The 23,196-nt window shown below is 46.9% G+C and overlaps 1 protein-coding gene across 1 annotated transcript; it reads left to right on the forward strand.

Moving 5' to 3' along the window:
* Positions 1-539: 539 nt before the first annotated feature.
* EXD2 (exonuclease 3'-5' domain containing 2) lies at positions 540-11,895 on the forward strand (the record flags this gene model as incomplete). The annotated part of the gene is made up of 8 exons (XM_084263804.1): positions 540-878; positions 1,754-2,010; positions 3,043-3,169; positions 3,948-4,270; positions 7,274-7,380; positions 7,602-7,737; positions 8,881-9,237; positions 10,346-11,895. The coding sequence occupies 8 exons, from the start codon at positions 540-542 to the stop codon at positions 10,560-10,562; spliced, it is 1,863 nt and encodes a 620-aa protein (XP_084119930.1). The 3' UTR covers positions 10,563-11,895.
* Positions 11,896-23,196: the final 11,301 nt, after the last annotated feature.

Here is a 23,196-nt window from a genome sequence, read left to right on the forward strand (position 1 = left end):
TGCTTCTTTAGGGCTTTTCAATGCCTGAAGAGCCATGTCACCTTAATACAGGTGGACAATACCTATTTTTTACTAATGCATGAGTGGACATGCTTATTCTGCAGCTACTTGTGTAAAACTGGTTCAAAACTGAGCTAAAAGATGTTGATAATAGTCCTGATTTTTATTATTTTTTTAAGTACTAGAGTTTGTGGAAGCATGTAAGTGCATTAGTATAAGCCAGTGGATTCTCTTTAAAGTTTCTGGTGGTGTGATGAACAGCAGTATTCAGTCTCCTGTTGCTGCCCAGTCCACCACTGCAGCAGTCTGTCCCTTGACCCCCAGTCTATCATAGTGAAACCCAGTCCTTTTTTGGTGAGGATCACAGGTTGTGGCTGGAACCTTGGTATGATACCAGTTAGTGTGTTTAATGCCTCTAAACATGTTTCATTAAGCTGTCTTTAATTTTCAATTCTCTCCTTTCTCTTTGCAGGCCATGATAAAATCCTACAATGCCATTTTGAGTGGGTGAAGTGAAGGGGGGAAAGGGGGATAAAAAAATGACCAAGCAAACAGCAGTGACGATTACTTTGGCGACCCTGCTGGGTGTTGCAGTGGGGGGCCTGGTTTTGTGGAAAGCAACGCAGCGTCGGAAAGGAAAAGCATGCTGTAGTAGTCAGCAGGAGAAAGCAGTTATAAACTTGGGAGATGAAAAACTGATTCAGGCAGAGGATAAGGAAGTGCTTTCCTTCTTCAGATCTCCCACCTTTTCCTGGGTAGAGAGGACCCTTGGTGCAGACATAGTGGTAGTTTCAAAGCAGGAGGAGTGGGATCGGGCTGAACCTTTGCTGAAAAAGGAGCTGGAGAAGCTGCCGGTGCTTGGAATCGATTGTGAGTGGGTAAGTGATCAAGAAGCCCTCTCATTTAGATTGGAAATTGCAATGGGAAGCCAGTTACTTGAATAGATAAGACAGGAGTGACTATGGAAACTGCCTGTGTGATTATCTCTCCTGACAGCAGTGTACTGGCCGCTAAGTCTCATTGTATTTAAGTGTGCAGACTGCAAGTCTCTGATTCACTAGTTCTATTCATTTGCTGGACTCCTATCATAAATCACCTATACTAAACGTAGTGATAAATGTTGGACTAAATACAGCATACCTGTAAAGTAGCTTGGGTTTACACTGTGTTTTAAATCTAGCCACATACTTAAGAAACAGCTTCTGAAGAATAACAAACCCAGAAGGGAGGATAATACTGATATCTAGACACAACTCACTGGAAGGACTAGAAAACAAAGATCCTTTTATGTTGGTACATTTGCCTGTGTGAACCCTCAGAACAGGCTTTGAGTAATAGATAAAGCCTGGCTTTGCTGTTATTTTGGCTGGAAATGTATTCACCTCACAGCCATTAGTATAAGCCACAGTTGAACAGTGTGTTTGCCATAAACGTTTATGCAGTGGGTGGCTTTGTGCCGGTGTGGGTTAAGAAACTGTGTCCAATTTCTTCAACCAGCTCAGCTATGAGAGGGAAGGGTGAAAGGGGGGAAGTTTCTCTAGTAGGAGTGTGTCAGAAAGTAGCTGGGGCACAGTAATACAGTAATACTATGAAACTGATGACATCGTTTGCAATAAAATTCAAGAGGTGATAACTTGACTGTATAGACTTAATAGGTATTTCCTGTCTTCAGTGGCCTCTTTTACAGCTTGTTCCAGCCCCAGTACTGCTACAAATACTGTAATCCAGACTCTGACTTTTGTCTTTGTTTCAGGTATCTGTGGAGGGAAGACCAAATCCTGTATCCCTTCTACAGATGGCTTCTTCAAGTGGCCTCTGCGTTCTTGTTCGGTTGCCCAGGCTTGTTGCCAGTGGACAGGCTATCCCAAAGACTCTGTTGGACATCATGGCAGACAGCACTGTGTTGAAAGTTGGGGTAGGATGCTGGGAAGATGCTTGCAAGTTACTTCATGATTATGGTTTTCCAGTCAAAGGGAATGTGGATCTCCGGTATTTGGCCGTGAGACAGCGGTGAGTGTCTGAAGACAGATGCAGCTCTGAGGTGTTGTTTGAGTTGGAAATATTCTTAAATTAATTTGCATAGGCTGAACGATAACAGGAGGGTAGGTCTGGAGTTCTCATGGTGGTTTTAGGGCATGGGCATTGACATCTGCAGACCAAGAGCATGTCATGCTTCTATTCTGTGCTCTTGGTGGAAATCCTTAACAAAGATTTCAGTACACTAGTGGTGTCTGTTAGTGTTCTTAGTACCAGTACGGACTCATTCTGAGTATCATGCTTCAGCTTCTAAGAAGTCCAGGCACAGTGATGTAACACAGTGAGAGTAATCACCATATCAGCAAGTGTTTGAATACACTGCCTAGAAGTGTGGGGTAAATGCGCCAGGGGCACCTAAGAGGAACTGTTGAATTACAGGCTTTCTTGAAAAAAGGCTAAAATAAACCAGCTCTAATTTTTTTTTCTAATAACAGTGATTCAATTAAAAGACTACAATTGTGATGTCATTCTCCCATAATTCTTTCTTCTTAAAAGTAAAATGTTTTACTTGGGAATATTCATGTACAGTGTGCATGCTTGGGTGGGTTGTTACTGATGTGGAGCTTGCTTTTGCTGACCTGATGGTGCCTTTGAGCATTGAGCATCGACTTTTTGTCTGTAGTGGCCAGGATTCCTCTGAGTGGTTCCTGGCTCTCATGCTCCTCATGAATCCCTGAGATAGGTGGTTCATCGCTCTATGACAGACCTCTTCCTTCAGAATTGGGTAGTTAGAGCCAAACACTTCAGCCTTAAATATTACCAACTCCCAGGCTTGCCTGTTTTGCATATTGCAGGCACTAGATGATTACTAAATTTAGAAAGGCCATTTGAGGGGAGGGAGAGGTGCTGTAAAGCTGACAGACGTCTGTGTGCTGCTTGAGTGGGAGTCACACATCACATGCATTGTGTTCTGGCAGGTTCAGGGTGTATGAGGCCATCCAAATTTGCATGGGTGTATAGTTTTGTTCTTAATATGCTTGTTTCACTTTCTTTGTTAAACTGAAGGAAGGATCTACTTCACAACTGCCTTAGCCTTAAGTCTCTAGCTGAAAAAGTCCTCAACTGCCCGCTTGACAAGTCTCCTCATGTGCGTTGCAGCGACTGGGAGGCAGAACAACTGACGCAAGATCAGGTGTGTCTTCCACTCCAACTTAGTATTTTGGGAGGAAAAGTAGTCTTTTCTAGTAGAGAAGAGGCATGACAACAGGGAGATCTGATCAAGTTCTGCCTCAAAATGGTATGTGTGACTGGTCTGAAGTTAATTTCAGAGTCTGTGCCTGGGTTTCCCTTTTTCCATGAAGATAATTTTCTGCTGTTCTCCCTGGATTCTTGACCTTTGTTTTCCTTTAGTCCTGAAAGATCTATAAGGCAAGATTCCTTGAAGAAGTGTTTGTGCATCCAAAACGTCACCTTTTTATTATTTTCTTTCCTCAAATCAATAGCTGTTGATGCAATGTTAGAGAGGGATCCTGGAAACCTTGTTCACCATCTTTAGACCATTATGGTTTCCCTGATGGCTCCTTTTCTTTTCAGTCAGGGTGCAGACGTCTACAAACTCAGTGGCCGGTAGAGGGAGTGACAGGATAAAGAACCATACAGAATATTCAGTGTGTTAAAAGGGAGTTGTTTTGTTGTTGCTTTTTTAATTAGGGAGGGCTTGGTGGGACCCAAGGGTGTTTGAAGCCTGTCTGACCTAAAATGTTTTCAGTCCCTTGTGGTTCTGGCAGGCACCCTAAAAACTGAGGGGTGTGATAATGTTGTGAAAGTTTCGCTCAACTGCCAGAACTTTGTGTGAACTTCAGAAGGAAATAAATCCAGCTCCTGGCTTCACTGTACCTGATGTTAAACACTGGTGTGTCTGAGAGTGTTCGCTGTTCATCGCTATCCCAATATCTAAACTTTTCCTGCAGGTCCTCTATGCTGCACGGGATGCCCAGGTCTCCGTGGCCCTGTTCCTCCATTTGTTGGGGTTTGCCAGGCTCCCCCCTACATCTGAAGGTGAAAACCCTGTCACTGCGTGGGAAAGAGCCCTGGGTAAATGCCGGGGATTGGTGGACATCCCCTTTAGAGGAAGAAGGAGTGGTGGCACAGGAGAGAAGAGTGGGGAGGGGCGCTCCCCTCAGAAAGCAAAGAATCGCAAGTCTTCGGTGAATGGGCAGCCCTCTGTCAGTCAGCAGATCAGGGATCCACGGAGGCAGAAGCGAAAGCCTCTTGGTGTGGGATATTCTGCCAGGTGAGAATGTTTTACTCCTTGTGCTGCAGGGGGGAGACTTTAAACAATGCCTCACACTTTCCTCATTAAACCAAATGGCTAATATGAGCTGGGAAAGGAAACACAGGACCTGACAGTGCTGGGAGACAGATCCTGTTTCTGTTGTCCCCGTTTTCCTCTACGTGATACTGAAAGTGGGGCTGCACTTGGGCCTGTACTAGGTCATGAGCAGTTGAGGGGTTGTCTTCAGCTTTTACCCTTCCTCTTCCTGTGGAAGTCTTAGCTGGAGAGCAGAGTGCCAGCAGGAAGTAGCCGTCTGTCTGTCCAGGTGGCATTTACTGCCCCGTCAGCCATCCCCTACCACCTCAATGTGCTGCGAGCAGAATCTGCCTCTTGGGCTGCTGTTTGTATTGTGCCCAGGTCGCTGTGGGCACAGAGGTGCTAAGCAGAGTACTGAGGGTGCTGAGCAGAGCTGAAAGCTCAAGCTGGGAGGGGTGAGAGGGGTTATGTGAGATGCCAGAGAGCACAGGAAGGAACAGTCTATGGCAACATCAAAGTACTGCGCTTCTGTGTGGGCTAGGGAGAGAGAGAGAGGAGGGAATGGTGCTACTTGGGGCTTGCAGAGACAACTATTGCTGGACTCAAGATCTTTGTCCAGCAGGAGGCTTCTGTGCAGCAAATCCTAAATTCTTACAGCCTTTTGTTAACGAAACTTCAATTGTTTTTACATTAAAATAAGTTGGAGAAGTCTCTTTAAGCTTGACATGGTGGTAGATGTGGAAAGTTCATATGTTTGGTTTTGTTTGGATGCAATCTAATCAAATTAATTATATGGATGTAGGAACTAAAACTGTCTGTAATTACCATTTGGAAAGAAACCCATTCACTTAAGTATTTGTTGTCTCCTTTTCAAGTTTATTGGATTGGCAATGAAGGCATTTTAATGCAGTCAATAATATTGATTTCATTACCAGTCATTAATGGTGTTGCATTGTACACAGCAAGTCCCCTCAGATTTGTTTTTTTGTTCAGTTGGAGCCTGTGTCAGACCAAACAGGACAGCACCTCATGGGAGGAATAAAGTTTAAATTTTTTAAAGTGGAATTGCATTCCAAGCTAAATAAAATCTCCCCAATGTTTGTTAATTTATTTATTGTTTTTAACCATGCTTGACTTCATGAGAGATCTTTAGAGCCTCTTTTTTACAGTATTTCCAACAGTCTGTCTCAGGTCTGTAATAAGGCTTGATACTATTTCAAAAGTCCTTTTCCATTCTTTCTTTAAGCCTGTTTAGTTTCAATGTTTATTTGTTTGAAATTGGGAAGTACTCAAATTATTACGGTGATTGAGCTGAACTGCTGATGCTCAGTGGAAAGAGGCCTCCTGTATCATTATTGTTTTGTTGGTTTTTTCCCTCCCCATAGATCTGAGAAGGAATCCTTTTGTCACATTACATGGTCTGTAAATCAACATTTTCAGCTGGTAGAGCTCTGATGAGTTTTTTTTTTTACTATTTACTATACTGGGGGATGATGTAATAGAGAGCAGCCCTGCAATAAAGGTCTTGGGGATACTGATGGACAGAAAGCTGGACAGGAACCAACAATGTGCACTCACAGCCCAGAAAGCCAACCACATCCTGGGTTGCATTAAAAGAAGTGTGGCCAGCAGGTCGAGAGAGGTGATTTTTCCCCTTCTACTCTGGTGGGACCCCACCTGGATTACTGTGTCCAGTTCTGGAGCTCTCAACACAAGGACATGGACCTCATGGAGCGAGTTTAGAGGAGGCTGCAAGGGTGATCAGAGGGCTGGAGCACCTCTCCTACAAAGACAGGCTGAGAAAGTTGGGCTAGTTCAGCCTGGAGAATGCTCTGGGGAGACCTTATAGTGACCTTCCAGTACCTGAAGGGACCTGCAAGAAAGCTGGGGAAGGGAAAGACTGTAAGGGCATGGAGCAATAGGATGAGAAGCAATGGTTTTAAACTACAGCAGGAGAGATTGGACATTAGGAAGAAGTTCTTCACTCTGAGGGTGGTGAGACACTGGCAAGGTTTCTCAGAGAGGTGGTGGAGACCGCCTCCCTGGAGACATTCAAGGTCAGCTTGATGAAGCTCTGAGCAGCATGATCTAGTTAAAGATGGCCCTGCTTACTGCAGGGGGCTTGGACCTTTAAAGGTCCCTTCCATCCCAATACATTCAATGATTCTGTGATTCTATTTATGTAATCTTGATAGAAAGAAAGGAGACTTTTCCATAATGTATTGAGACATATCTGGGTCCTTGGCCAGTTCCTCCCAGGGGCTCCCAGAGCCCAGCCTGCCCTCCTGTTTGATTTTCTTTGAGGGAGGTTGGCAGAGTAAGGAAACGTTTTTCTGGAAAGCAGAACCACACGTGGCCACAGACCCCCAGACTCCGCTCAAGCAGGACTTTTCCCCACTGACTAAGGTTAGGTGCCTGTGTTTGAGGACCTCAGCTCAGCTTAATTGTTGCCATGGAGTTAACATGTTCCCAGTGCTCCAAGAGCTTTTTTGGTAGTATTTCTCTTGGGTGAATAAAGTAATTGCTGTTCACAGTAAGTTTTAGAAAAGTTGTCTTAATAAAACATTAAAATACAGACTTAGGCAAGTGATCCTTGAAATTGCCTTGCCTGTAAGCTGGCACTGTCTTGTAGCTTACTCTTAGCTCATTGTCCTTCTTGACTTCAATTTCCTTTTTTTTTTTCTAATGTAATTTTTTTTAAAACTGATGGCCTCTTCTGAAAACTGGGGTTCAGAGTTAGAATTCTGCTGGCAGCAGGAGAGCAGCGATAACCTTAACGGTCAGTTGGTGAACCCCAGGTAAGTTTTCAGATGTTCTGCTTCCCTGAGCAGCAGCCTGTGCAGCGCCCAGCAGCTGTCAGCGTGTGTTGAGGCGCTGCTGTGGTCGGGAGGAGGCCGCAGGAAGCGCAGCGTGGCGCCCGTGGCCGCAGAGCGCTCCGGTTCTGGCGCGGGGTTCCAGCGCTGTCACGCAGCGCTTGCTCCGTAGGAAATCGCCGCTGTATGACAACTGCTTCCTGCACGCGCCGGACGGACAGCCCCTGTGCACCTGTGATCGCAAGAAGGCCCAGTGGTACCTGGACAAGGGGATCGGAGGTGAGCTACCAGCTTTCCTGTCGGTATTTGATAGACTGAGGGGGTGGGGCAGGGGGGGCTTGTTGCCTTATTTCTTAGATAACTGGGCATGAATTTTTTGTGTCCTTATTGGAAATACTGCTGGGGATTCACTAGGATGACGCCTGTGTGTTAGCGCTGTTAGTTTACCTTGCAAATACAAAGTTGTCTTGGTTATTCTCTGTTTGCCTGTCCCCTGTCAGAGCTTGTTAGCACAGACCCATTTGTGGTGAAGCTGCGGTTTGAGCCTTCAGGACGTCCCGAGTCTCAAGTTGATTATTACCTGACAGTCAAAGAGAACCTGTGTGTCGTATGTGGCAAGCGGGAGTCCTACATCCGGTGAGTTTAGTGGGGTAGGAGAAAAATGCATATTTAAACAGGACAGAGGTCTGTATCTAGTTTGGCATCCAGAAGCTTGGATGGTGGCCTGAAATGCCCTGCTGGTTCACATAGAATCACAGAATCATAGGGGTTGGAAGGGACCTTGAGAGATCATCGGGTCCAACCCCCCTGCCAAAGCAGCTCCCCAGCTCATATTGCACAGATAGGTGTCCAGACGGGTCTTGAATATCTCCAGAGATGGAGACTCCACCACCTCCCTGGGCAGCCTGTCCCAGGGCTCTGTCACCCTCACTGTGAAAAAGTTCTTCTGTGTGTTGGTGTGGAACTTCCTGTGCTCCAACTTGCAGCCATTGCCCCTTGTCCTGTCTCCACAGACCACTGAAAAGGGGCTGGCTGATTCCCCCTGCATCCCATACTTAAGATATTTATAAACATTAATAAGGTCCCCCCTTAGTCTTTTCTCTAGGCTGAACATTCCCAGCTCACTCAGCCTTTCCTCATAGGGGAGATGCTCCAGGCCCTTAATCATCCCGGGTGGGCCGTCGCTGTTCGAATGCTGTGTAGTCTGGGTATGTCTGGCAGTGAGCAGGTCAGCCTTGCCTCTTCTAGAGGCAGGGGAGAGAAGTGTGTGCGAGGCAGTTTGAGTGACAGGGGGCAGCAGTGTGCCGACGCATGCTGTTGTCATGGCATCTCCTGCCAATAGTGCTACTACTAAATCTTGTAGTTTTGAAAGGTTTAGGTCAGCCTGAAGCCCACGAGGTCACAAAGGGTGAGATTTTTGTCTTAGCAGCTGCTGCTGAGAGGTATGCTTGCACTACTCCATTGTTCTTTTTTATTATTATTTCTAACAGTATGAATTTTTATTTTTTTAAAATATAAACCAATTATTTTTTGGAAGGAGGAAGAAAAAGAAATGCAGAAAACCCCTGAAAGGAAGTACAAATAAAGAGAAGTTGCAGAACGGTATTACAGCTTATATAACCAAATAAACCTATTGCTGCCCTCAGGGCCCTGACCCTGGGGTTCTTTGTTTTCCTGGGCTTTTAGTATTAGTTGACCCTTTGTGGACCAGGAAGAGGAGGAACCAGAGAGTCACAGCTCCAGGCAAATGTAATGAGCTGGCTGGCTTCTCTTCCCTAGGAAGAACATTGTTCCTCACGAATACCGAAGACACTTCCCCATCCAGATGAAGGACCACAATTCCCACGATGTGCTCCTGCTCTGCACATCCTGCCACGCGGTCTCCAATTACTATGACAACCACCTCAAGCAGCAGCTGGCTGAGGAGTTTGGTGCCCCCATCGGCTCTGAGGAAGGTGTGCGTGTGCTGGAGGACCCTCTGCGCAGGCAAGTGCGCTCGGGTGCCCGGGCCTTGCTGAATGCAGACAGCCTGCCTGACCCCCGAAGGGCAGAACTTCTGAAAAGTATCAAGGACTACTTTAACACAGAGGCAGTCACCCCAGAGATGCTCCAGGAAGCAGCTGGTCTGGAAACCAGGTATAACAAGCCCATCAAGTAGGTGTAACATTTTAGTCGTTTATGCTGACACATCAGTTCAATGACAAGTTGCCTATGCACAGAGCCTTGGGTAAATATGAGGCAGCAAAATAAAATGAAATCCAGCAGGATCTGCAGAGCTAAGAATCACACATGCTGACTTACACCCACCCCCTGGCTTTGTAGTGATAATAAGACAAAACCAACTGCTAGTCTCCTTGGGACATTGATGTATCCTTCCTAAAGTGATGATGTCAAGTTAAGGAGTGTCTGAATTTCAGAGTTGATCAAGCTTCTGAAAGCATGAGATTACCCTGCAGAGTCTGGATTTGTAGTACTTTGATACATTTAACTAGAAAGCAAGGACAGGAAGGAGATAACTGTGCTGTAGTCTAAGGCTCTAAGCAGAGAAGCACACCCTGTTTTTTGCTGTGTTTTTGTTTAACCCCTTCTCCCCTCAATCCAGCAGTGGTCTGCGAACTGCAGCTCTTGTTGCTTCCTTTTCCTTTCTCTTCCAACAATCTCCTTCTGTTCTTGCTCTCCATCTTCCCCACTGATCTTTTATATTTCTTTTGAAAGAAATATTTCTTTTGAAAGACCAGGGAGACTGAAAAACAATCCAACCAGAAGTCTCCTCTTTTTCTCAAAGCCTCCCCAAATATCTGGTCTCTGTCTGCATGAAGCCAGTATTTTCTCCTTGTCATGCTCACCGTTGTGTGTAATGTGCTGGTGTTATAACTCAGGACCTATCCAGGCAGGGAATTCAGTGGCAGGATCAGGGCTCTGGACTGTTCTATGGCTCTTGCCTTGAGAAATTTGCAGTCTGTCTTCCTGAGGAGCTTGTAATGGACTTGGAGAGCTTTGTTTGGTGCTGCTATAAAACCAGAATACTTTCTCAATTCAAAGAAACCAGCTTCCTGCTGTAAGTGTGTTCCAGAAAGGAGCCTGCTGTTGAAGCAAAGCTAAAAAGTCTCCCTCCTGGTTAGCTTGTGTCTGTAATTAAACTTCGCAGCGGAAAGTATCTGCAGTGTCTTGCTGTTTGTAGTAGACACGTCTGGAGTCTGAGAACAGGCTTGTGTGAGGGTGAACTCTGCTTGTGTCTTGGCAGGATCTGCAATGAGAGCTACATGCCACACGGACTGAAGGTGGTGCAGTGTTTTGCTAAAGGAGGCCTGCGCTCCCTTATGCAGTTGGAGAGACGCTGGCGGCAGCACTTCCTGGACAGTATGCAGCCCAAGCACCTCCCAGAGCAGTGGTCAGTGGACCATAACCATGTGAGGCTGATCCAAAAGTATGGGGAGGATCTTCAGATCAATCTGTCATGAGACTCAACTTCCTGGACTACAGATAGTGTCCAATGGAGATATGTAACTGCAGGTGGAAGGATGGGTTTTGTTTCTGTGTCTCCACTAACATCTGGGCCTGGATTTGGAAACAGGCAGCAATGGATCTGCCAGATTTGGCATTTTATAGAGTTAAATCGGGTGACTTTGACTTTTCAGGTGGTTAATTTTTAATCCTAGTCTGTCACTGACTATTTCAGTGCAAGAGTGATGTGCTAAGGGAACTTGCCTTGTCAGAGACTACGGAGAGTTACTTTCTAACCCCCAGGGTGTGTGATGCCTCCAGACCAGCTCGTTTACTTAACACAGAGCACAATGTACAAACAGGTTATCCAACAGATACCAGCGCACCTTTAGCTGCGCCTTGGAGTCTCCTGATAAAACTCTGCTTTTGGTGCAGTTGTACACCTATGAGTTCTTCTCAGAGAAGACCCCCTGCCAGAGAGAGATTCCTCATTTGGAAGTGGCAAAGAAACCTTACCTTTTTTTTTTTGCAGATTTTGGGCTGTATCAGCATTGCCTCAGTGGACCTCAGTGAATTTCCTGGTGGCAGGTGCCTGATGAGAAGTGTCACTTTTTGGCAGTATGGAAACACTCATGTCAAGTCTTTTCTTAAACAGCAAAGCATCATCTTTTTTTTTTTTTTAAAAAAAAGTGATTTCCTACTTCCAGTTGTTTATCATGAATAGTTCTTGGTGGGTACCTTTTCATAACAGACTGAAAGGAGATCAGGTGTCTTAAAAGGGGTGAGAGGAAACAAATTTTATTTAAAGACCAGCATCTTGAAGAGATCAGGACACGTGTGGCAGAAAACTGGAAAATCAGGTGTCCTATTCCTGGATTTGAGGTGGTGAGCAGGTCATACTCTTTCCATGCCTGTTTCCCTGTCTCTAAAATGGGACTAATAATACTTACATATCTCACAAGGGTGTTGTGAGGCTTAATTAATTCATGTTTTTGTAAAATGCTTTGAAAATAGAAGCTAGTGTGTGTTAATTATTACTGTTGTTTTTTAAAATGTGCTGCTGTCTGACTTTCTTACATAGTCATGGTTTTTGCCTGGTGCTAGATCTTGATTATATTTAACTTTTTAAAATACATACTGCTTTCATGAAGTCACTTTGGATGATTTTGGTTGCATGAGTGTGCTTCTCCTGAATGATGAAGCTATTCTCAACTTTCATACATCTTTGTAAAGAAGTTTCAGTAAAACTCTGAACTCATACTTCACACTGCTGTATATAGTGCAGTTGACCCATATTTTGTTATACCATTTGGGGCAGAATCGTGAATCTGCTGTGACTGTGGCTGAAACTCTCCCTTATCAGATAATTCAAGAGATTTTACAGGCCAGGGGTGAAAAACCTGTTTGCAGCAGGTCTGAGATAAGTAGGAGCCTTGGAGAAATGGTACATTAATGCCATCCCAGAGGAGCTGCAGTAGCAGCCTGAGCACAGGGAATCAAAAGTTGATGATAAATACTACTTGCCACTGAGCTTCAAATGAGACCAGTTTCATTATAAGGGCAATTCTGTTCCTTTCCTGTGCCACTGATGAGGTCATAACAAAACCCGATCTCACCAAACTGAGTTCTGTCTCTGTGCTGATTGTAATCTCAGCAAGAACCTCCTGTCTAGAGCAGCAGCTGGGATATAGCTGTTGCTCTCCAAAGCACTTTGCGTGTGTTCAGATTGTGCTATCTCCTGTCCTTAGCGCTACCTGGTCAGGGTGGGGAGAGCTCTTTGCATGGCTCAGACACGCCTTTTCAGTAATCAGGAGCACAAGGTGTCCATCTCACTTCTTCATTCTGCTTTGGTTTTCTCCCTTTGTTCTGATGCAGGAACTCCTGGTAAAGCTCTTCTTGTTTCCTGGAACCGATGGGCTGACCACAGGGCTGCTGTGTTCCTTTTCGGTTAAGACAAGGAAATTATGTTGAGACAAGAATTGGACTACAGGTCCTCTAAATTTAAGGAGGTGGTAATATCACTGAAGAGTTTTGTGGGTTTGGTAATAAATGAGTTGCATTTTATTCCACGTTGAGTCTGGTTTGCCCGTGACACTAATTATAGAATGGTGTCTCCCTGTCCTTATCTCAACTCCTAAGCCTCTCAATATATATTTTCTCCCCTGTCCAGCTGAGGAGTGATAGACTGACTTTGGTGGGCATCTGGCCTCCAGCCAGGGTCAAACCACCACAACTACTGGTGAAGCTCTTTGTCCTGTTTTTGCCTGCCTGCTCTTTCTCTTCTTTCCCTGCATCTCACCCTTTCCTTGTGAGACCATCATTCCTTACAGTTACACCTGGGTCTCAACCTCTGAGTTTCTCTTTCCGGTGCCTTCCCTGATCCATACACCAGGGATCAGCCATGGAAGAGCCCGTGCTGGCTGCAATACTGTACATCTACACAGTGTGATAACAAGTTTGCTCAGGTATACTTGAATTGTTGTTCTGAAGTACTTTGTGCATTTGAGTGCTGTCCTTGGCCTGGTCTTGTTAGTCGTGTTGGTTGTGCTTCTACATTTTTTACATAAAAACTTAGATTTTGCTCAACTTGAGAATTTACCTAGGTTGCCCCAAGTATCGTGCCCATAATGGGACCCTCTTACTTGGAACATCCATTTTGTCTGTCAAGCCTTTCTGTGCAGGTTAGTTCTTACAACATGGGATTTTTCTTTCTGTCTTTTGTTACTGCATGTTCGTAAGTTTGCCCAGGGTACACTGCTAGAGACAGGGGAGAGCAAATTTCCCTGCCTCAAACATGCAGGTTTGTGGGGAGCATGCTCCGGCTGCTGAGGGGGCTCAGTTTATGAACTCCCTGCAGAACTTGCCTCTGTCCTTATATTTTAGGTGTTCTGCCCACATGAAATGGATGTGCTTTTTGAAGAATTTGACTGGGTATGTTTCCAGAGACACTCTGGAGTGGGAGTACCTCCAGCCCCAGTGATAGGTTAGCTTGCCTTCCCCCACGGGCTACAGACTGCTTTCTGTCCTCCCAGACACTACGGGTTGCCACCTTCTTGGCTCTGCAGTAATTAATAGTGCTCCACAGGCATTATTACCAGGTGCAGGAGTTGCCAGCTGAGCAGCATTTCCGATGCCTGAGCGCAGTTCTGAGCAGACCATACCTGACATGTTAATTACACTGCTGATGGACTTGGTATTTGGAATGCCTTAGTTTCCTTCCTTTGACAGTCTTTAAAGGTCTCAGCTGTCACATCCATGACTAAGGACTGAAAACAACGTATACCTGTGGGCTTCTTGCATTTTTCTCTGTGGCATTCACTAATGGCAGGGATGGGAACCTGTCTTCCTGTTGCATTTCTATTGCTCCAGCTCCCCAGGGAGTATCTCAACTCTGCACTACCTGTAATGAGGTTTTGGTGGGTTTTTGTTTTCAGTGAGGGTGATGTGGTTAGCCTTGAGCAGCATGTCATTGCTCTGGCCCTGTGCCAGAGTGTTTTGGGCACCTCCAGTCTGAACCAGTTGGTCAGCTCCTATCGCTGCTCCTTGATCTTCTCCTTCCTTTAGGTGTCCACAGTAGTCCAGGACTATACTGCCCTCTTCATTCCCACAGTCTGACACAAACTGTCATGCCCTTGACCTCCCTTGGAAACAAGGGCCATTCTAAAGCCTTTTCTTTCCTCTCATGTTTACTTAGTGGTGTATTGCTGGTGTAAGGGCTATTTCCCACCCTCAGATGTACACTGTTCTGGTGAGAGGGAGTGGCAGTTTGAGGTAAGTGCCAGTTAAGATGTAGTTAAGATGTGGTTAAGACGTATTTAGCTTTCTCTCATTAAGTCATTAGGGACTCAGAGTTGCCCTTTTGTACTAGCCCCACATCAAGGGAGTTTTGTTACAGGCTTTTGCAGGCAGAGATGGTAATGGAAGAGTGCCAGTATGGTTAAGCTTAGTAAGGGAGGTGGTGGGGAAGCCAAACAAACATGTGCAGAACATAATTTCCTATACTCAGAACAGATTCTTTTATCACTGTGAATTCCATCGTGAACAGCAGGCAGCTGTGGTGAGAATCCTCTGCACCAAGGTTAGCGCTGCATCCTCGCTTCCCACTTAACCATCAGGGTGCCTGTTTCTGTCTTGAATCAGCCAGCGTGGTCCTACCTGGGGTCTCAGTGGCAGGAGTCACCAGGAAACAGCAAAACCACCTTTCTTCCATTGTTCTTCTGTGCAAGCTATTGGGTGAGTTCAGTTTCTGAGAAAACTGGAAAAAAAAGGATGGAGGCTTTTGCTGTAAAAGAGATGTCATCTTTGGATAACAAGGAACCACTGCCTTGTACAGGAAAAGCTCAAAGCTTCAGCTATAGATGATACAAAATGTGGCTTCTGTCATTTGTTGCTTAAAAAAATGGAGAGATGATGCAGTAGTTAAGGAGTGAAAGAGAAAAGACATTTATCTATCTGGGCACAAATGTGTCGAGTCTGAGGAAAAGGTAGTAGGCAGCTGTCAGAAACGCAGGCTTGAGGGAAAAACTGCCTGTCCAAATCCCCTCCACAAAAAACCTGCTACTCCAAGAAGCTGTTTCCCATCGTACTGTGCTCTGTGGGGAGCTGACCCGAGTCTGTTTCGCATTGATTAACAGCGGGTCCTTTGTGATTGATTGGCGTTTTTCAAAAGACAATCAGTACTTTGCATCAGCTGAGAGCTGCCAATTGCTCTTCCCTTTTTCCTCTCTGCCCTGGCACTGTCCAGGACTTGTAGCTGTAAATAAGGGCAGAGAGACCGACTGCTGGTGGTGGCAAGTTGTGAGAGTGGGACCTCCTTCCAACGCACTGTGAATAAAACATAGTTATCCCTACGTGTCTAGCAAGAGCTGAGCTATAAGTACATGTATACAGTTTTATGTCAGATTTTTGCTATTCAGATAATGCTTTCCATATGTTTTAAATGCATGACGCCCTTTTCTTCCCCCCTCTGGTTCTCCTGTGATATATGGGTAGCGATACTAGATGTTCAGCTGCACATCTCAAAGTGCTGTGATGTCTTAAAAGACTGGCTCCATTTTACAGCTATTTTCCCAACACTAGAAAAAGAGTCAGTCCAAGCTGTAAGATTAGAACTTAAGAGGTCCTTACAGAGCCCTGGAAAACACCAGACTAGACTGTCTGTCTCTTAACAAATTGGTTACGGGGGAGAAAACTCAGTATTCAGCAGGCCTTCAAGTGCATGTTCTCTGCGTGATAGCGATAGGGGACAGCTGCCTGATGGTGCTGAGCATGAGACCCTCAAGAATACTCAAGTATCTTTTTTTTTTTTTCTCTGCCTTGTAAATGGGCATGAGAACTCCCAGTGCCACTGAGCTCTGGCCCTGTTTGCTCCATGCCCCTCCCACAGGTCACTGATTTCAAGGTTCCCCATGTGTAGTGAAATACCAGACGGTGCTCTTGCAGTGGGGAAGCCCTGCTGCAACCTCAGACAAAGAAACTGGGAGATGGGGTAGGTACAGGTAGGTAGATGTAAGAGCTTAAAAAGTGGATTATCTTCATTTCACTTAATTGAAATAATAACCACTTAAAACCAGAACGGCTTCCTGCTAGCCATCATCCTTTAGCTGGAGGTGTTTCGCCCTCAGCTGATGGCTCATGAGTGGGTTCATAGCAAACACTTATTTCTCATGACAGACTGCAGTAGGTGACAAGGAAGAGAAATGGAGGTAGCTAGCAGGTTTGTGCTCGGGTGATAACCTCAACCGTTTCAGCTGGCCCTGGCCTAACCGTGGAGGGAAGGGAGCTCAGGGAAGCTCGAATGGGTCCTTGTCCTCCTCACTGCCTCTTTTTCTATGGACCTGCCGCTCTGGAAAGTGAGCCCTGTGCCCTGTGAGGGACACCAGCACAGATACGTGGCTTATGAGCCAAACCCTGAAGAACTGAGTTTGACTAGCTTAAGGGAAACAAAGAACTGAGGGACAAGGAGATTAAAACCAATAAATAACTGTGGTGACGAGGAGGGGGATTTTTGTGGTCTGCTTTCTTGCCTAGCCAGGACAGGAGGTTATGGACTTAAATGTCAACAAAGAAGATTTGGGCTAGTCACGGAGAAAAGCTTCCTTATGGTACTCATCACTTTATGACACAGGTCACATGGCTTCCTTACAAGTGCAGCTGCAAACGATCAGCGCTGACCTGAGGGTGAGAAAAGCTGAAATACTGTAGCTAGCTCTGTCCGTGGGCATCCCGCTCCCATGCACGCTACATGCCCTTCAGTCACCCACTGCCAAGACTGACACACGGCGCTTCTCTCTGAACTGATTTAATTAATGTGTGCCTGCTCTGGATTTTTATAGCTCTTAAAAAGAAGCTGTGAGTGGTATCTTCTATCAGAGGGAGGTTTTATATTACTGCTGTGAAGCCTGCCATTGCTACCGCTGAGGAGGTGACCTTGGCACGTGTTCCCTCCCCTTCGCTCCTCGCACTGTGTGTTAGCATCACGCTTTGCTCTTCCAGTCAAATGCTTCAAAAAAGGACAAATGAAAACATCTAGTGAGTAAATAACCTCCTCTCCACCTGTCCCACCCCCCATCACCGGAGAATAAAAGGCATTAAATATGTGTGTGTCTGCCTCACACTCCTGGCTAGGGGCAGTTGTGCGCTGCTCGCACCTCGGACCCATCAGACCTGTACAAAGGAGCTTGCTGAGGAGCTGGGCACGGGTGCCACTGAAATGGGGTCGGAGCTCATCACAGCACTGGGGGTCAGCCTGCCTCAGGAGCAAAGGAGTAAGAGGGAACGGAGCTCCTCCATCTCTCACTTCACTCATTACGGACCTCACAATCTCACCTTTTGCTTCTGCTCCCTGTTACTTTTGCATCAAGGGGACCCAAAACACGTGATGAACAGGGAAACGTGTCCCTGCTCCTTCAGACAGCTCCCGTGGGGAAGTCTCTTCTTGTCACAGGGCTCAAATGCCTCTTTCCTAAAGCCTCAAATCCCTACAAAGGGCTGATGTTATCCCAGGAGCTGAACTCATGCTTTAGCAGGTGGGGTGGTGGTAGGGCATTGCAGGTCATGCACAGTGTGGCTGAAAATAGTGTAACAGTGTTGGGGAAAAAATGGTTCCTAGATGCAGAAAAATGGGGTGGGTGGGTTGTTTTATTTTGTGGGGTTTTTTTGTGGTTTTTTTTTGTTTGTTTGTTGGGGTTTTTTTGGGGGGGGGGGGGCAGTGGTGCAGGAGGAGAAAACCCCCCACAGAAACAGTGGGGGATTTTAAGGAGACCAGGCTCCTGAACAGGGGTTTCAGAGCTGCAGCTGATGCTTGTCAGAGGAGGGAGGAAAGTGCTTTCCTTAAGGTGTGTCCATCTGTCCTACTTCTTCATTTGTGACCTCCCTGGCACCCATAACCTATCTTCTCTTGCTCCAAGCTGTGAACACTTGACTCCAATAAATCCACAGCAAGGTATGACACGTGGGCTGAGGTAAAGAAATGACAAAATCATCAGAGGCACCAAATCAGAACTACCTGGAAACCCTTCTAAATCTCACCTCACTGGCTGCAGCTCATTTATTGACTTTTGCTCCTCTAGGTACAAAAAATGGGCACCTGGACAAATGTGCAGAGTCAACCTCAGTCCAGCCCATGGAAGGCAGTGCCAGGTTGCTCATTTCAGTGTTTTATTAGTGAAAGAAACATATCTAAGCCAAAAATGAACTGCAAGCTTTGTGATTTATACTGTGGTGGCCAGGAGCCTAACTGCGTGGAAATTTGGGTGGGACCCAGTTCATGATGAATGGGAAATGACCTAATGGTCTGATACCCTGACAAATAATTTCTGTTGCAGGTTATTGAAAATATTTTCATTTTTCAGATGGATATGGTGCTTTCCAGCAGGCTTGTCCTGGAGCAGCCAGGGCAGTGTTGAGTGTACCCATAAAAGGAACACCCAGATCCCATGGGTGTGGAGGAATTGCTGGCTTTCCCCAGAATTGCTCCTCTGGCAAGTGGTCTCTCTGGGACCCCATGAGGTTGGACTTTATTTTCCAGACCTGACAGACATTTTCCATTGTGGTTCCCATTGGCCATTCTCAGCTTTAGTGGCTCAGACCTTTCATTTCCCACTTCCTCACGTCACAGAAGGCTGTCAGCCTGTGTTACTTAACAACAGGGCTAGATTTTTGCCAGCAAGCAGAAAATGCTTCCCATCCTTTGATGTTGATTACATCCTCACCTTGCTTATTCTTAGCTCCATTTGTTTGGGTTTTTTTGATACAGGCACTAGAAAGAACCTGAAGGAGACAAAGGCAGGAGGAGGGGGATGGGAAGAAGTGGACCATTTCCTTCTCCTTCCCCATTAAGAACTGGGGCTTTTACTCTCCTGAGCGTGGTTGTTGTCCTCTGTCTTGGTCTGCAAACCTCCATCCTTCTCCAGCTGTCTGTTCATAACTCAGTCCACCTTCTCTTGTTGTGTTGCAGTCCTTCCTCATGGCTCCCTCATGTCTGGTGCACGTACAATCTGCTGAAGAAAACTCACATGTTTCTGACAGCATCTCTGTAGGGGGGATGCACGAGATGGATTTGTCCCATATAATTTTGTGCTTCATCACCGTGTGAGCTGGTTGTTGATTTTGGCTTGTGATGTGGCGTGGGTCAGCCTGGCTTTCTCACCCTCCTTGCTGCCTTGGTGGTCTCTCCAAGGCAGGAGAGAAACAATAAATGCCAATACCAAATGAATGAGGGCCAAGCGAGGAGGGCTCCATATGTGACACACGGGCTGCTGACTTGTCCCACCTCTGGCTGGAGGGATTTGATTGCCAAGTCTGGCCAGGCAGAGCTGGCACTGCTGAGAGTTTCTCATCCAAAGTGACTTGACCTGCATGATCCCGGTGCAAGGGGTTTTCATGCTGGATGACTTTATGAAGTCATGAGAGGACAGCAGCTCTGTCTCTCCAAGAGCTTCAAAAAAATGAGTGCTACGTTTGTAGAAGCTTAGTAATATCTGGGTCATTATTTAAAGCAGTTGCAATGGAACAGAACGCTGCCAGGCTCTGACTGTACTACACCTTCTTCTTAAATCAGAAACGGTGCCTTATTGATGGAGTTGTTTGTGCATTGCCCCGTGGAATGCCCTGGTGGCTTCCAGGCTGATGTAACCCTTTGCCACAGGTCAGCAGTTTTTACTGACTGTAGTTTTGCCAGGGCTATAATTTCAGTAAATATTCCTGCTGTCCTTGAAACCCCCCTCTCCCACCTCCCTGGGAATAAAGGTGTTCCGATATAATGCAGACGGAAAAGGTAGAACCCGATAAATCTTCAGCATTGTGTTGATCAGCCTGGAATGTGAGTAGGGACATTACAGGGATGCTGGATGTCATCTGGACTCCGATATCTTCCCTGTTTTTCCCCTGTGTTCCAGTTGCCACCTGGAAATGGGTCTAGATCCCGGCAGGCAGAGATTATGGAACCAGACTCGCTGCAGGGCCACTGCAGTGTCTCTGGAGTTGGCAGATCCATGGATCCTGTTTCTGGCCTCTCCTCAGCCTGGAGTTTCTCACGCTTAGTGCCAGGGCTGGAATGTTTTGGAAAATTTACCATCAATTGCCTGAGCTATTTTGAGTGATGGATCTTCAAAAATAAATCCATTGCTGTGAGTTTTAGGAAAGTTAAACATTTTTTCACTGCACTCGAGCAGGGTCTGTGGTGCAGGGTGCAAGCCACTTCTATGAGATGCGTGAGAAACTGGTTAGGATATTTTTCACAGGTTATTTCCCAGATTGGCGTGTTTTTGCATGGAATTCTTCTGTAGCAGAAGACGGGTGTTTCATCATTTTGCCAGATGAGCATTTCAAGCTGCTTCAGCTTTGCAGCCAAGAGGACTGTTAGGAGCACTAACCTGGTAGCTGCGTTCAGCTATAAAAGCTTTCAATTTCTATGAGGATTAAATTGCAGTTCAGGTCACAGTCAGGGCTGTGATGTGCTGCCAATAAAGGAGAGCAAACTGTCATTGGATCATAATAAAAAGATTTTATTGTTAATTAATTCTGAGCACCAGACAAAGCGCTATGCGCTTTACCACAAAGGTGGGAAATGAATCCATCTCCTAGAAAAGATGCAGCAAGGAAGAGAGGCAAATGATTTGGGGTGAGAAAAGGAGGTAAGAAAGGTGGTAGGAAGGAGTGAAAATTCATATCGAGCTCATAAAGTGAATCGGGTTGATTTTAGGTGGATCTTTAAGTTATTAAGTTGTATTAATATGTAATTATTACTACTGAAATATTCTGTTTCTGTGCTTTTAGAAGACTGCACAATGGGTGCATCAATTTAGAGCACTTTTTGGTGCTGTTGATAGCTCCTGCCTCATAGCTTCACTCTTCATTAAGGCTGCACCTAATCTTGCGGTGATGGACAGTTTCTGTGGCGGTGGATGGGTGGGTTACCTGGCTCAGAGAGGGTCAGCAGCACTGTCTCCCACAGGGGAAGTGGGGTGCCCTGGATCCCAGGTAAAGATTTCTGAAGACTGTCCTGGCTCCTCTGTGCTGTCCAAGGAGATTCATCTTGCCACTGTTAGTCTTACGGCAGATGATTTTCTCACTGGGCTTGAAAAGCGCAAGTGCAATGTGGTTAATTACAGCTTATTGGGAATTCTTCTCTATGCTCTCATTTTCATTAAGAAAAATGTTTGTGAAAACAACATTAAAGTTACAGTGACCTTAAAGAGCACTTAATTGTGTGGCTGAACTTCCTCTTTAAAGCAACCAAAATCCTACTTCCCTGTTAGCTATATGCTGTTTGCCTTAACTTTGCCCCGAGGCATTCCCCTCTGCCACCTTGTTGTTTGAATGCTGGCCAGAAGCAGTGAGCCAGGAGGGATTTCCGTCCTGGTAAGCATATATGCCACCCAAGGCATATATCTTCTGTTAAATGCAGAAAACCTTGGCATCTGTCCTCCGTGCCTCTTCCGATTAGGCATCAGGATAAAGAATGGAGCCACTCCTGGGGGAGTGATTTTGTCTGTTTGGCTGTTCTACAGTGCCAGTGGCCCTGGTGTTGGTGGTGAAGGGCTGGAGCCTGCCTAGGCAGTATCTAGCTCAAGGCACGGTGTGATCAAGATAAGCTGTTGGACTTCCAGCACACCTAGAAGTTTCCCAGTGGTGACAGAGGCCAAGGATGTCGAGGGTGATGTATGACCTGAGACAGAGCAACACAGATTTTCAGAAGCCCACACACGTACCCACACCCTCTGACCAACATGACAAAGCTTTTTCAGATAAGCAGAGTATTTCGGGCAGTTTAGGAATTTGGGAAAGGCACCCAGGAGGATGCAGGATGTTTTTTAACACCTTTGTGCACCAGGTGTGTGGTGTCCTTTGCAGAGAGGTTTATGTGAAGCCAAGCTGCAGCCTTGAGATGTGGTGGCCCTAGATTTAGCTTTCTGCCCTGAGTGCTAGCACAGTCCAGGTCTGGTAGGTATGTTTTGTGCTGTGCCGTGCTTCAGGAAACGAGCAGTGGGCAGGTAAACCTGAAAGAGCAATTTAGCAGGGCAGGCTGTAATTACATTTAGAGGGAATTGGCCAGAGGAAGGGAGGCAAATAGTCATTTAGACGCCTCGCTGCCATTTTCCGTACTGTAATTCAAATCCCCTAATCCCCTCCCCAGATGCCTCAGAGGCACCCCCGTTGTCTATGCACTACTCTTCCTTCACAGGTAGTTTTCTTGGTACTTCCTCCTGCTCTCAAAGCCGTAAGTCCTAGTGGCACAGTGGCTGCTCTCTGCCAAAACACAGTCGGTCTTGCAAGCTGCCGGCTCATCTACAGCCTGAGCTGCTCACAGGGCTACATCAGGAGAGCTTCTGCCCGCTACAGTTTCGGCAGCACCTTGCAATGGGGGTTTGTATTGCTGTTGCCCCTCAGTTGCCATGTTTCCTTTCCACAGGGCTGGGTGGCCTTGTGGCTGCGGCCCTTGGGAGGCAGCCAGCCGCCCTTGTGCCACCCTCTGTGACTGCTGTGTGACTGCTGTCCAGGTGCTCGGGCAGGTCCAGCGTGCCAGCCCATGAGCTTTCATGAGTCCCTATGGCTTCAATACGGGACGCCTCTGGGATGCACCCATCTCCATGAAGCAGGTGCCCAGATCCCACGTGCCATGGGGTGCCTCTGGCGTGCCCTCGTTGGCCAAATGCTGTATGACAGAGTACCCTGTGGCACTGGGGCCGCCGAGGGCAGGGAGCGGGGCTAGTGGTGCTGGGGGCGGGTAGGCTGCTGTGCCCCCCGAGTCCCGGCAGCTGCCTCGCGGGGATGAGCTCACGTCACTCGCTCCCGGCCGCTTCGGAGCTCCCCCTTTCCAGGGCTGTCACCCTCTGCACGGTCCGGCATCCACCGCGGCCCGCTCGCAGGCAGACGGCCGGCCCCGGCTCCCAGTGCCGGTCGGCTGCTCTCCCCGCTGTGGAGGAGGCGGCGCGAAGCCCTCCGCCCCCTGCGGCGGAGCGGGGGAAGGCGAGGCGTTAGGACCCGGCGGCGGCTGGGCTGGGCTAGGCGGTGCGGGGCCGGAGCGGTGCGGGGAGAGCCGCCGTGCTGCTGCTGCTGCCGCCGCCGCCGCCTCCTCTCTCCTCCTTCCCGCAGCCGCCCCTGCCCGTCGAGGCGGCAGTGCTCCCAGGCTCCCCCGGGGCGCTCGGC

This window comes from Gallinula chloropus, assembly GCF_964237585.1.
Source record: "Gallinula chloropus genome assembly, chromosome: 4".
In the NCBI taxonomy this organism is placed as follows: domain Eukaryota; kingdom Metazoa; phylum Chordata; class Aves; order Gruiformes; family Rallidae; genus Gallinula; species Gallinula chloropus.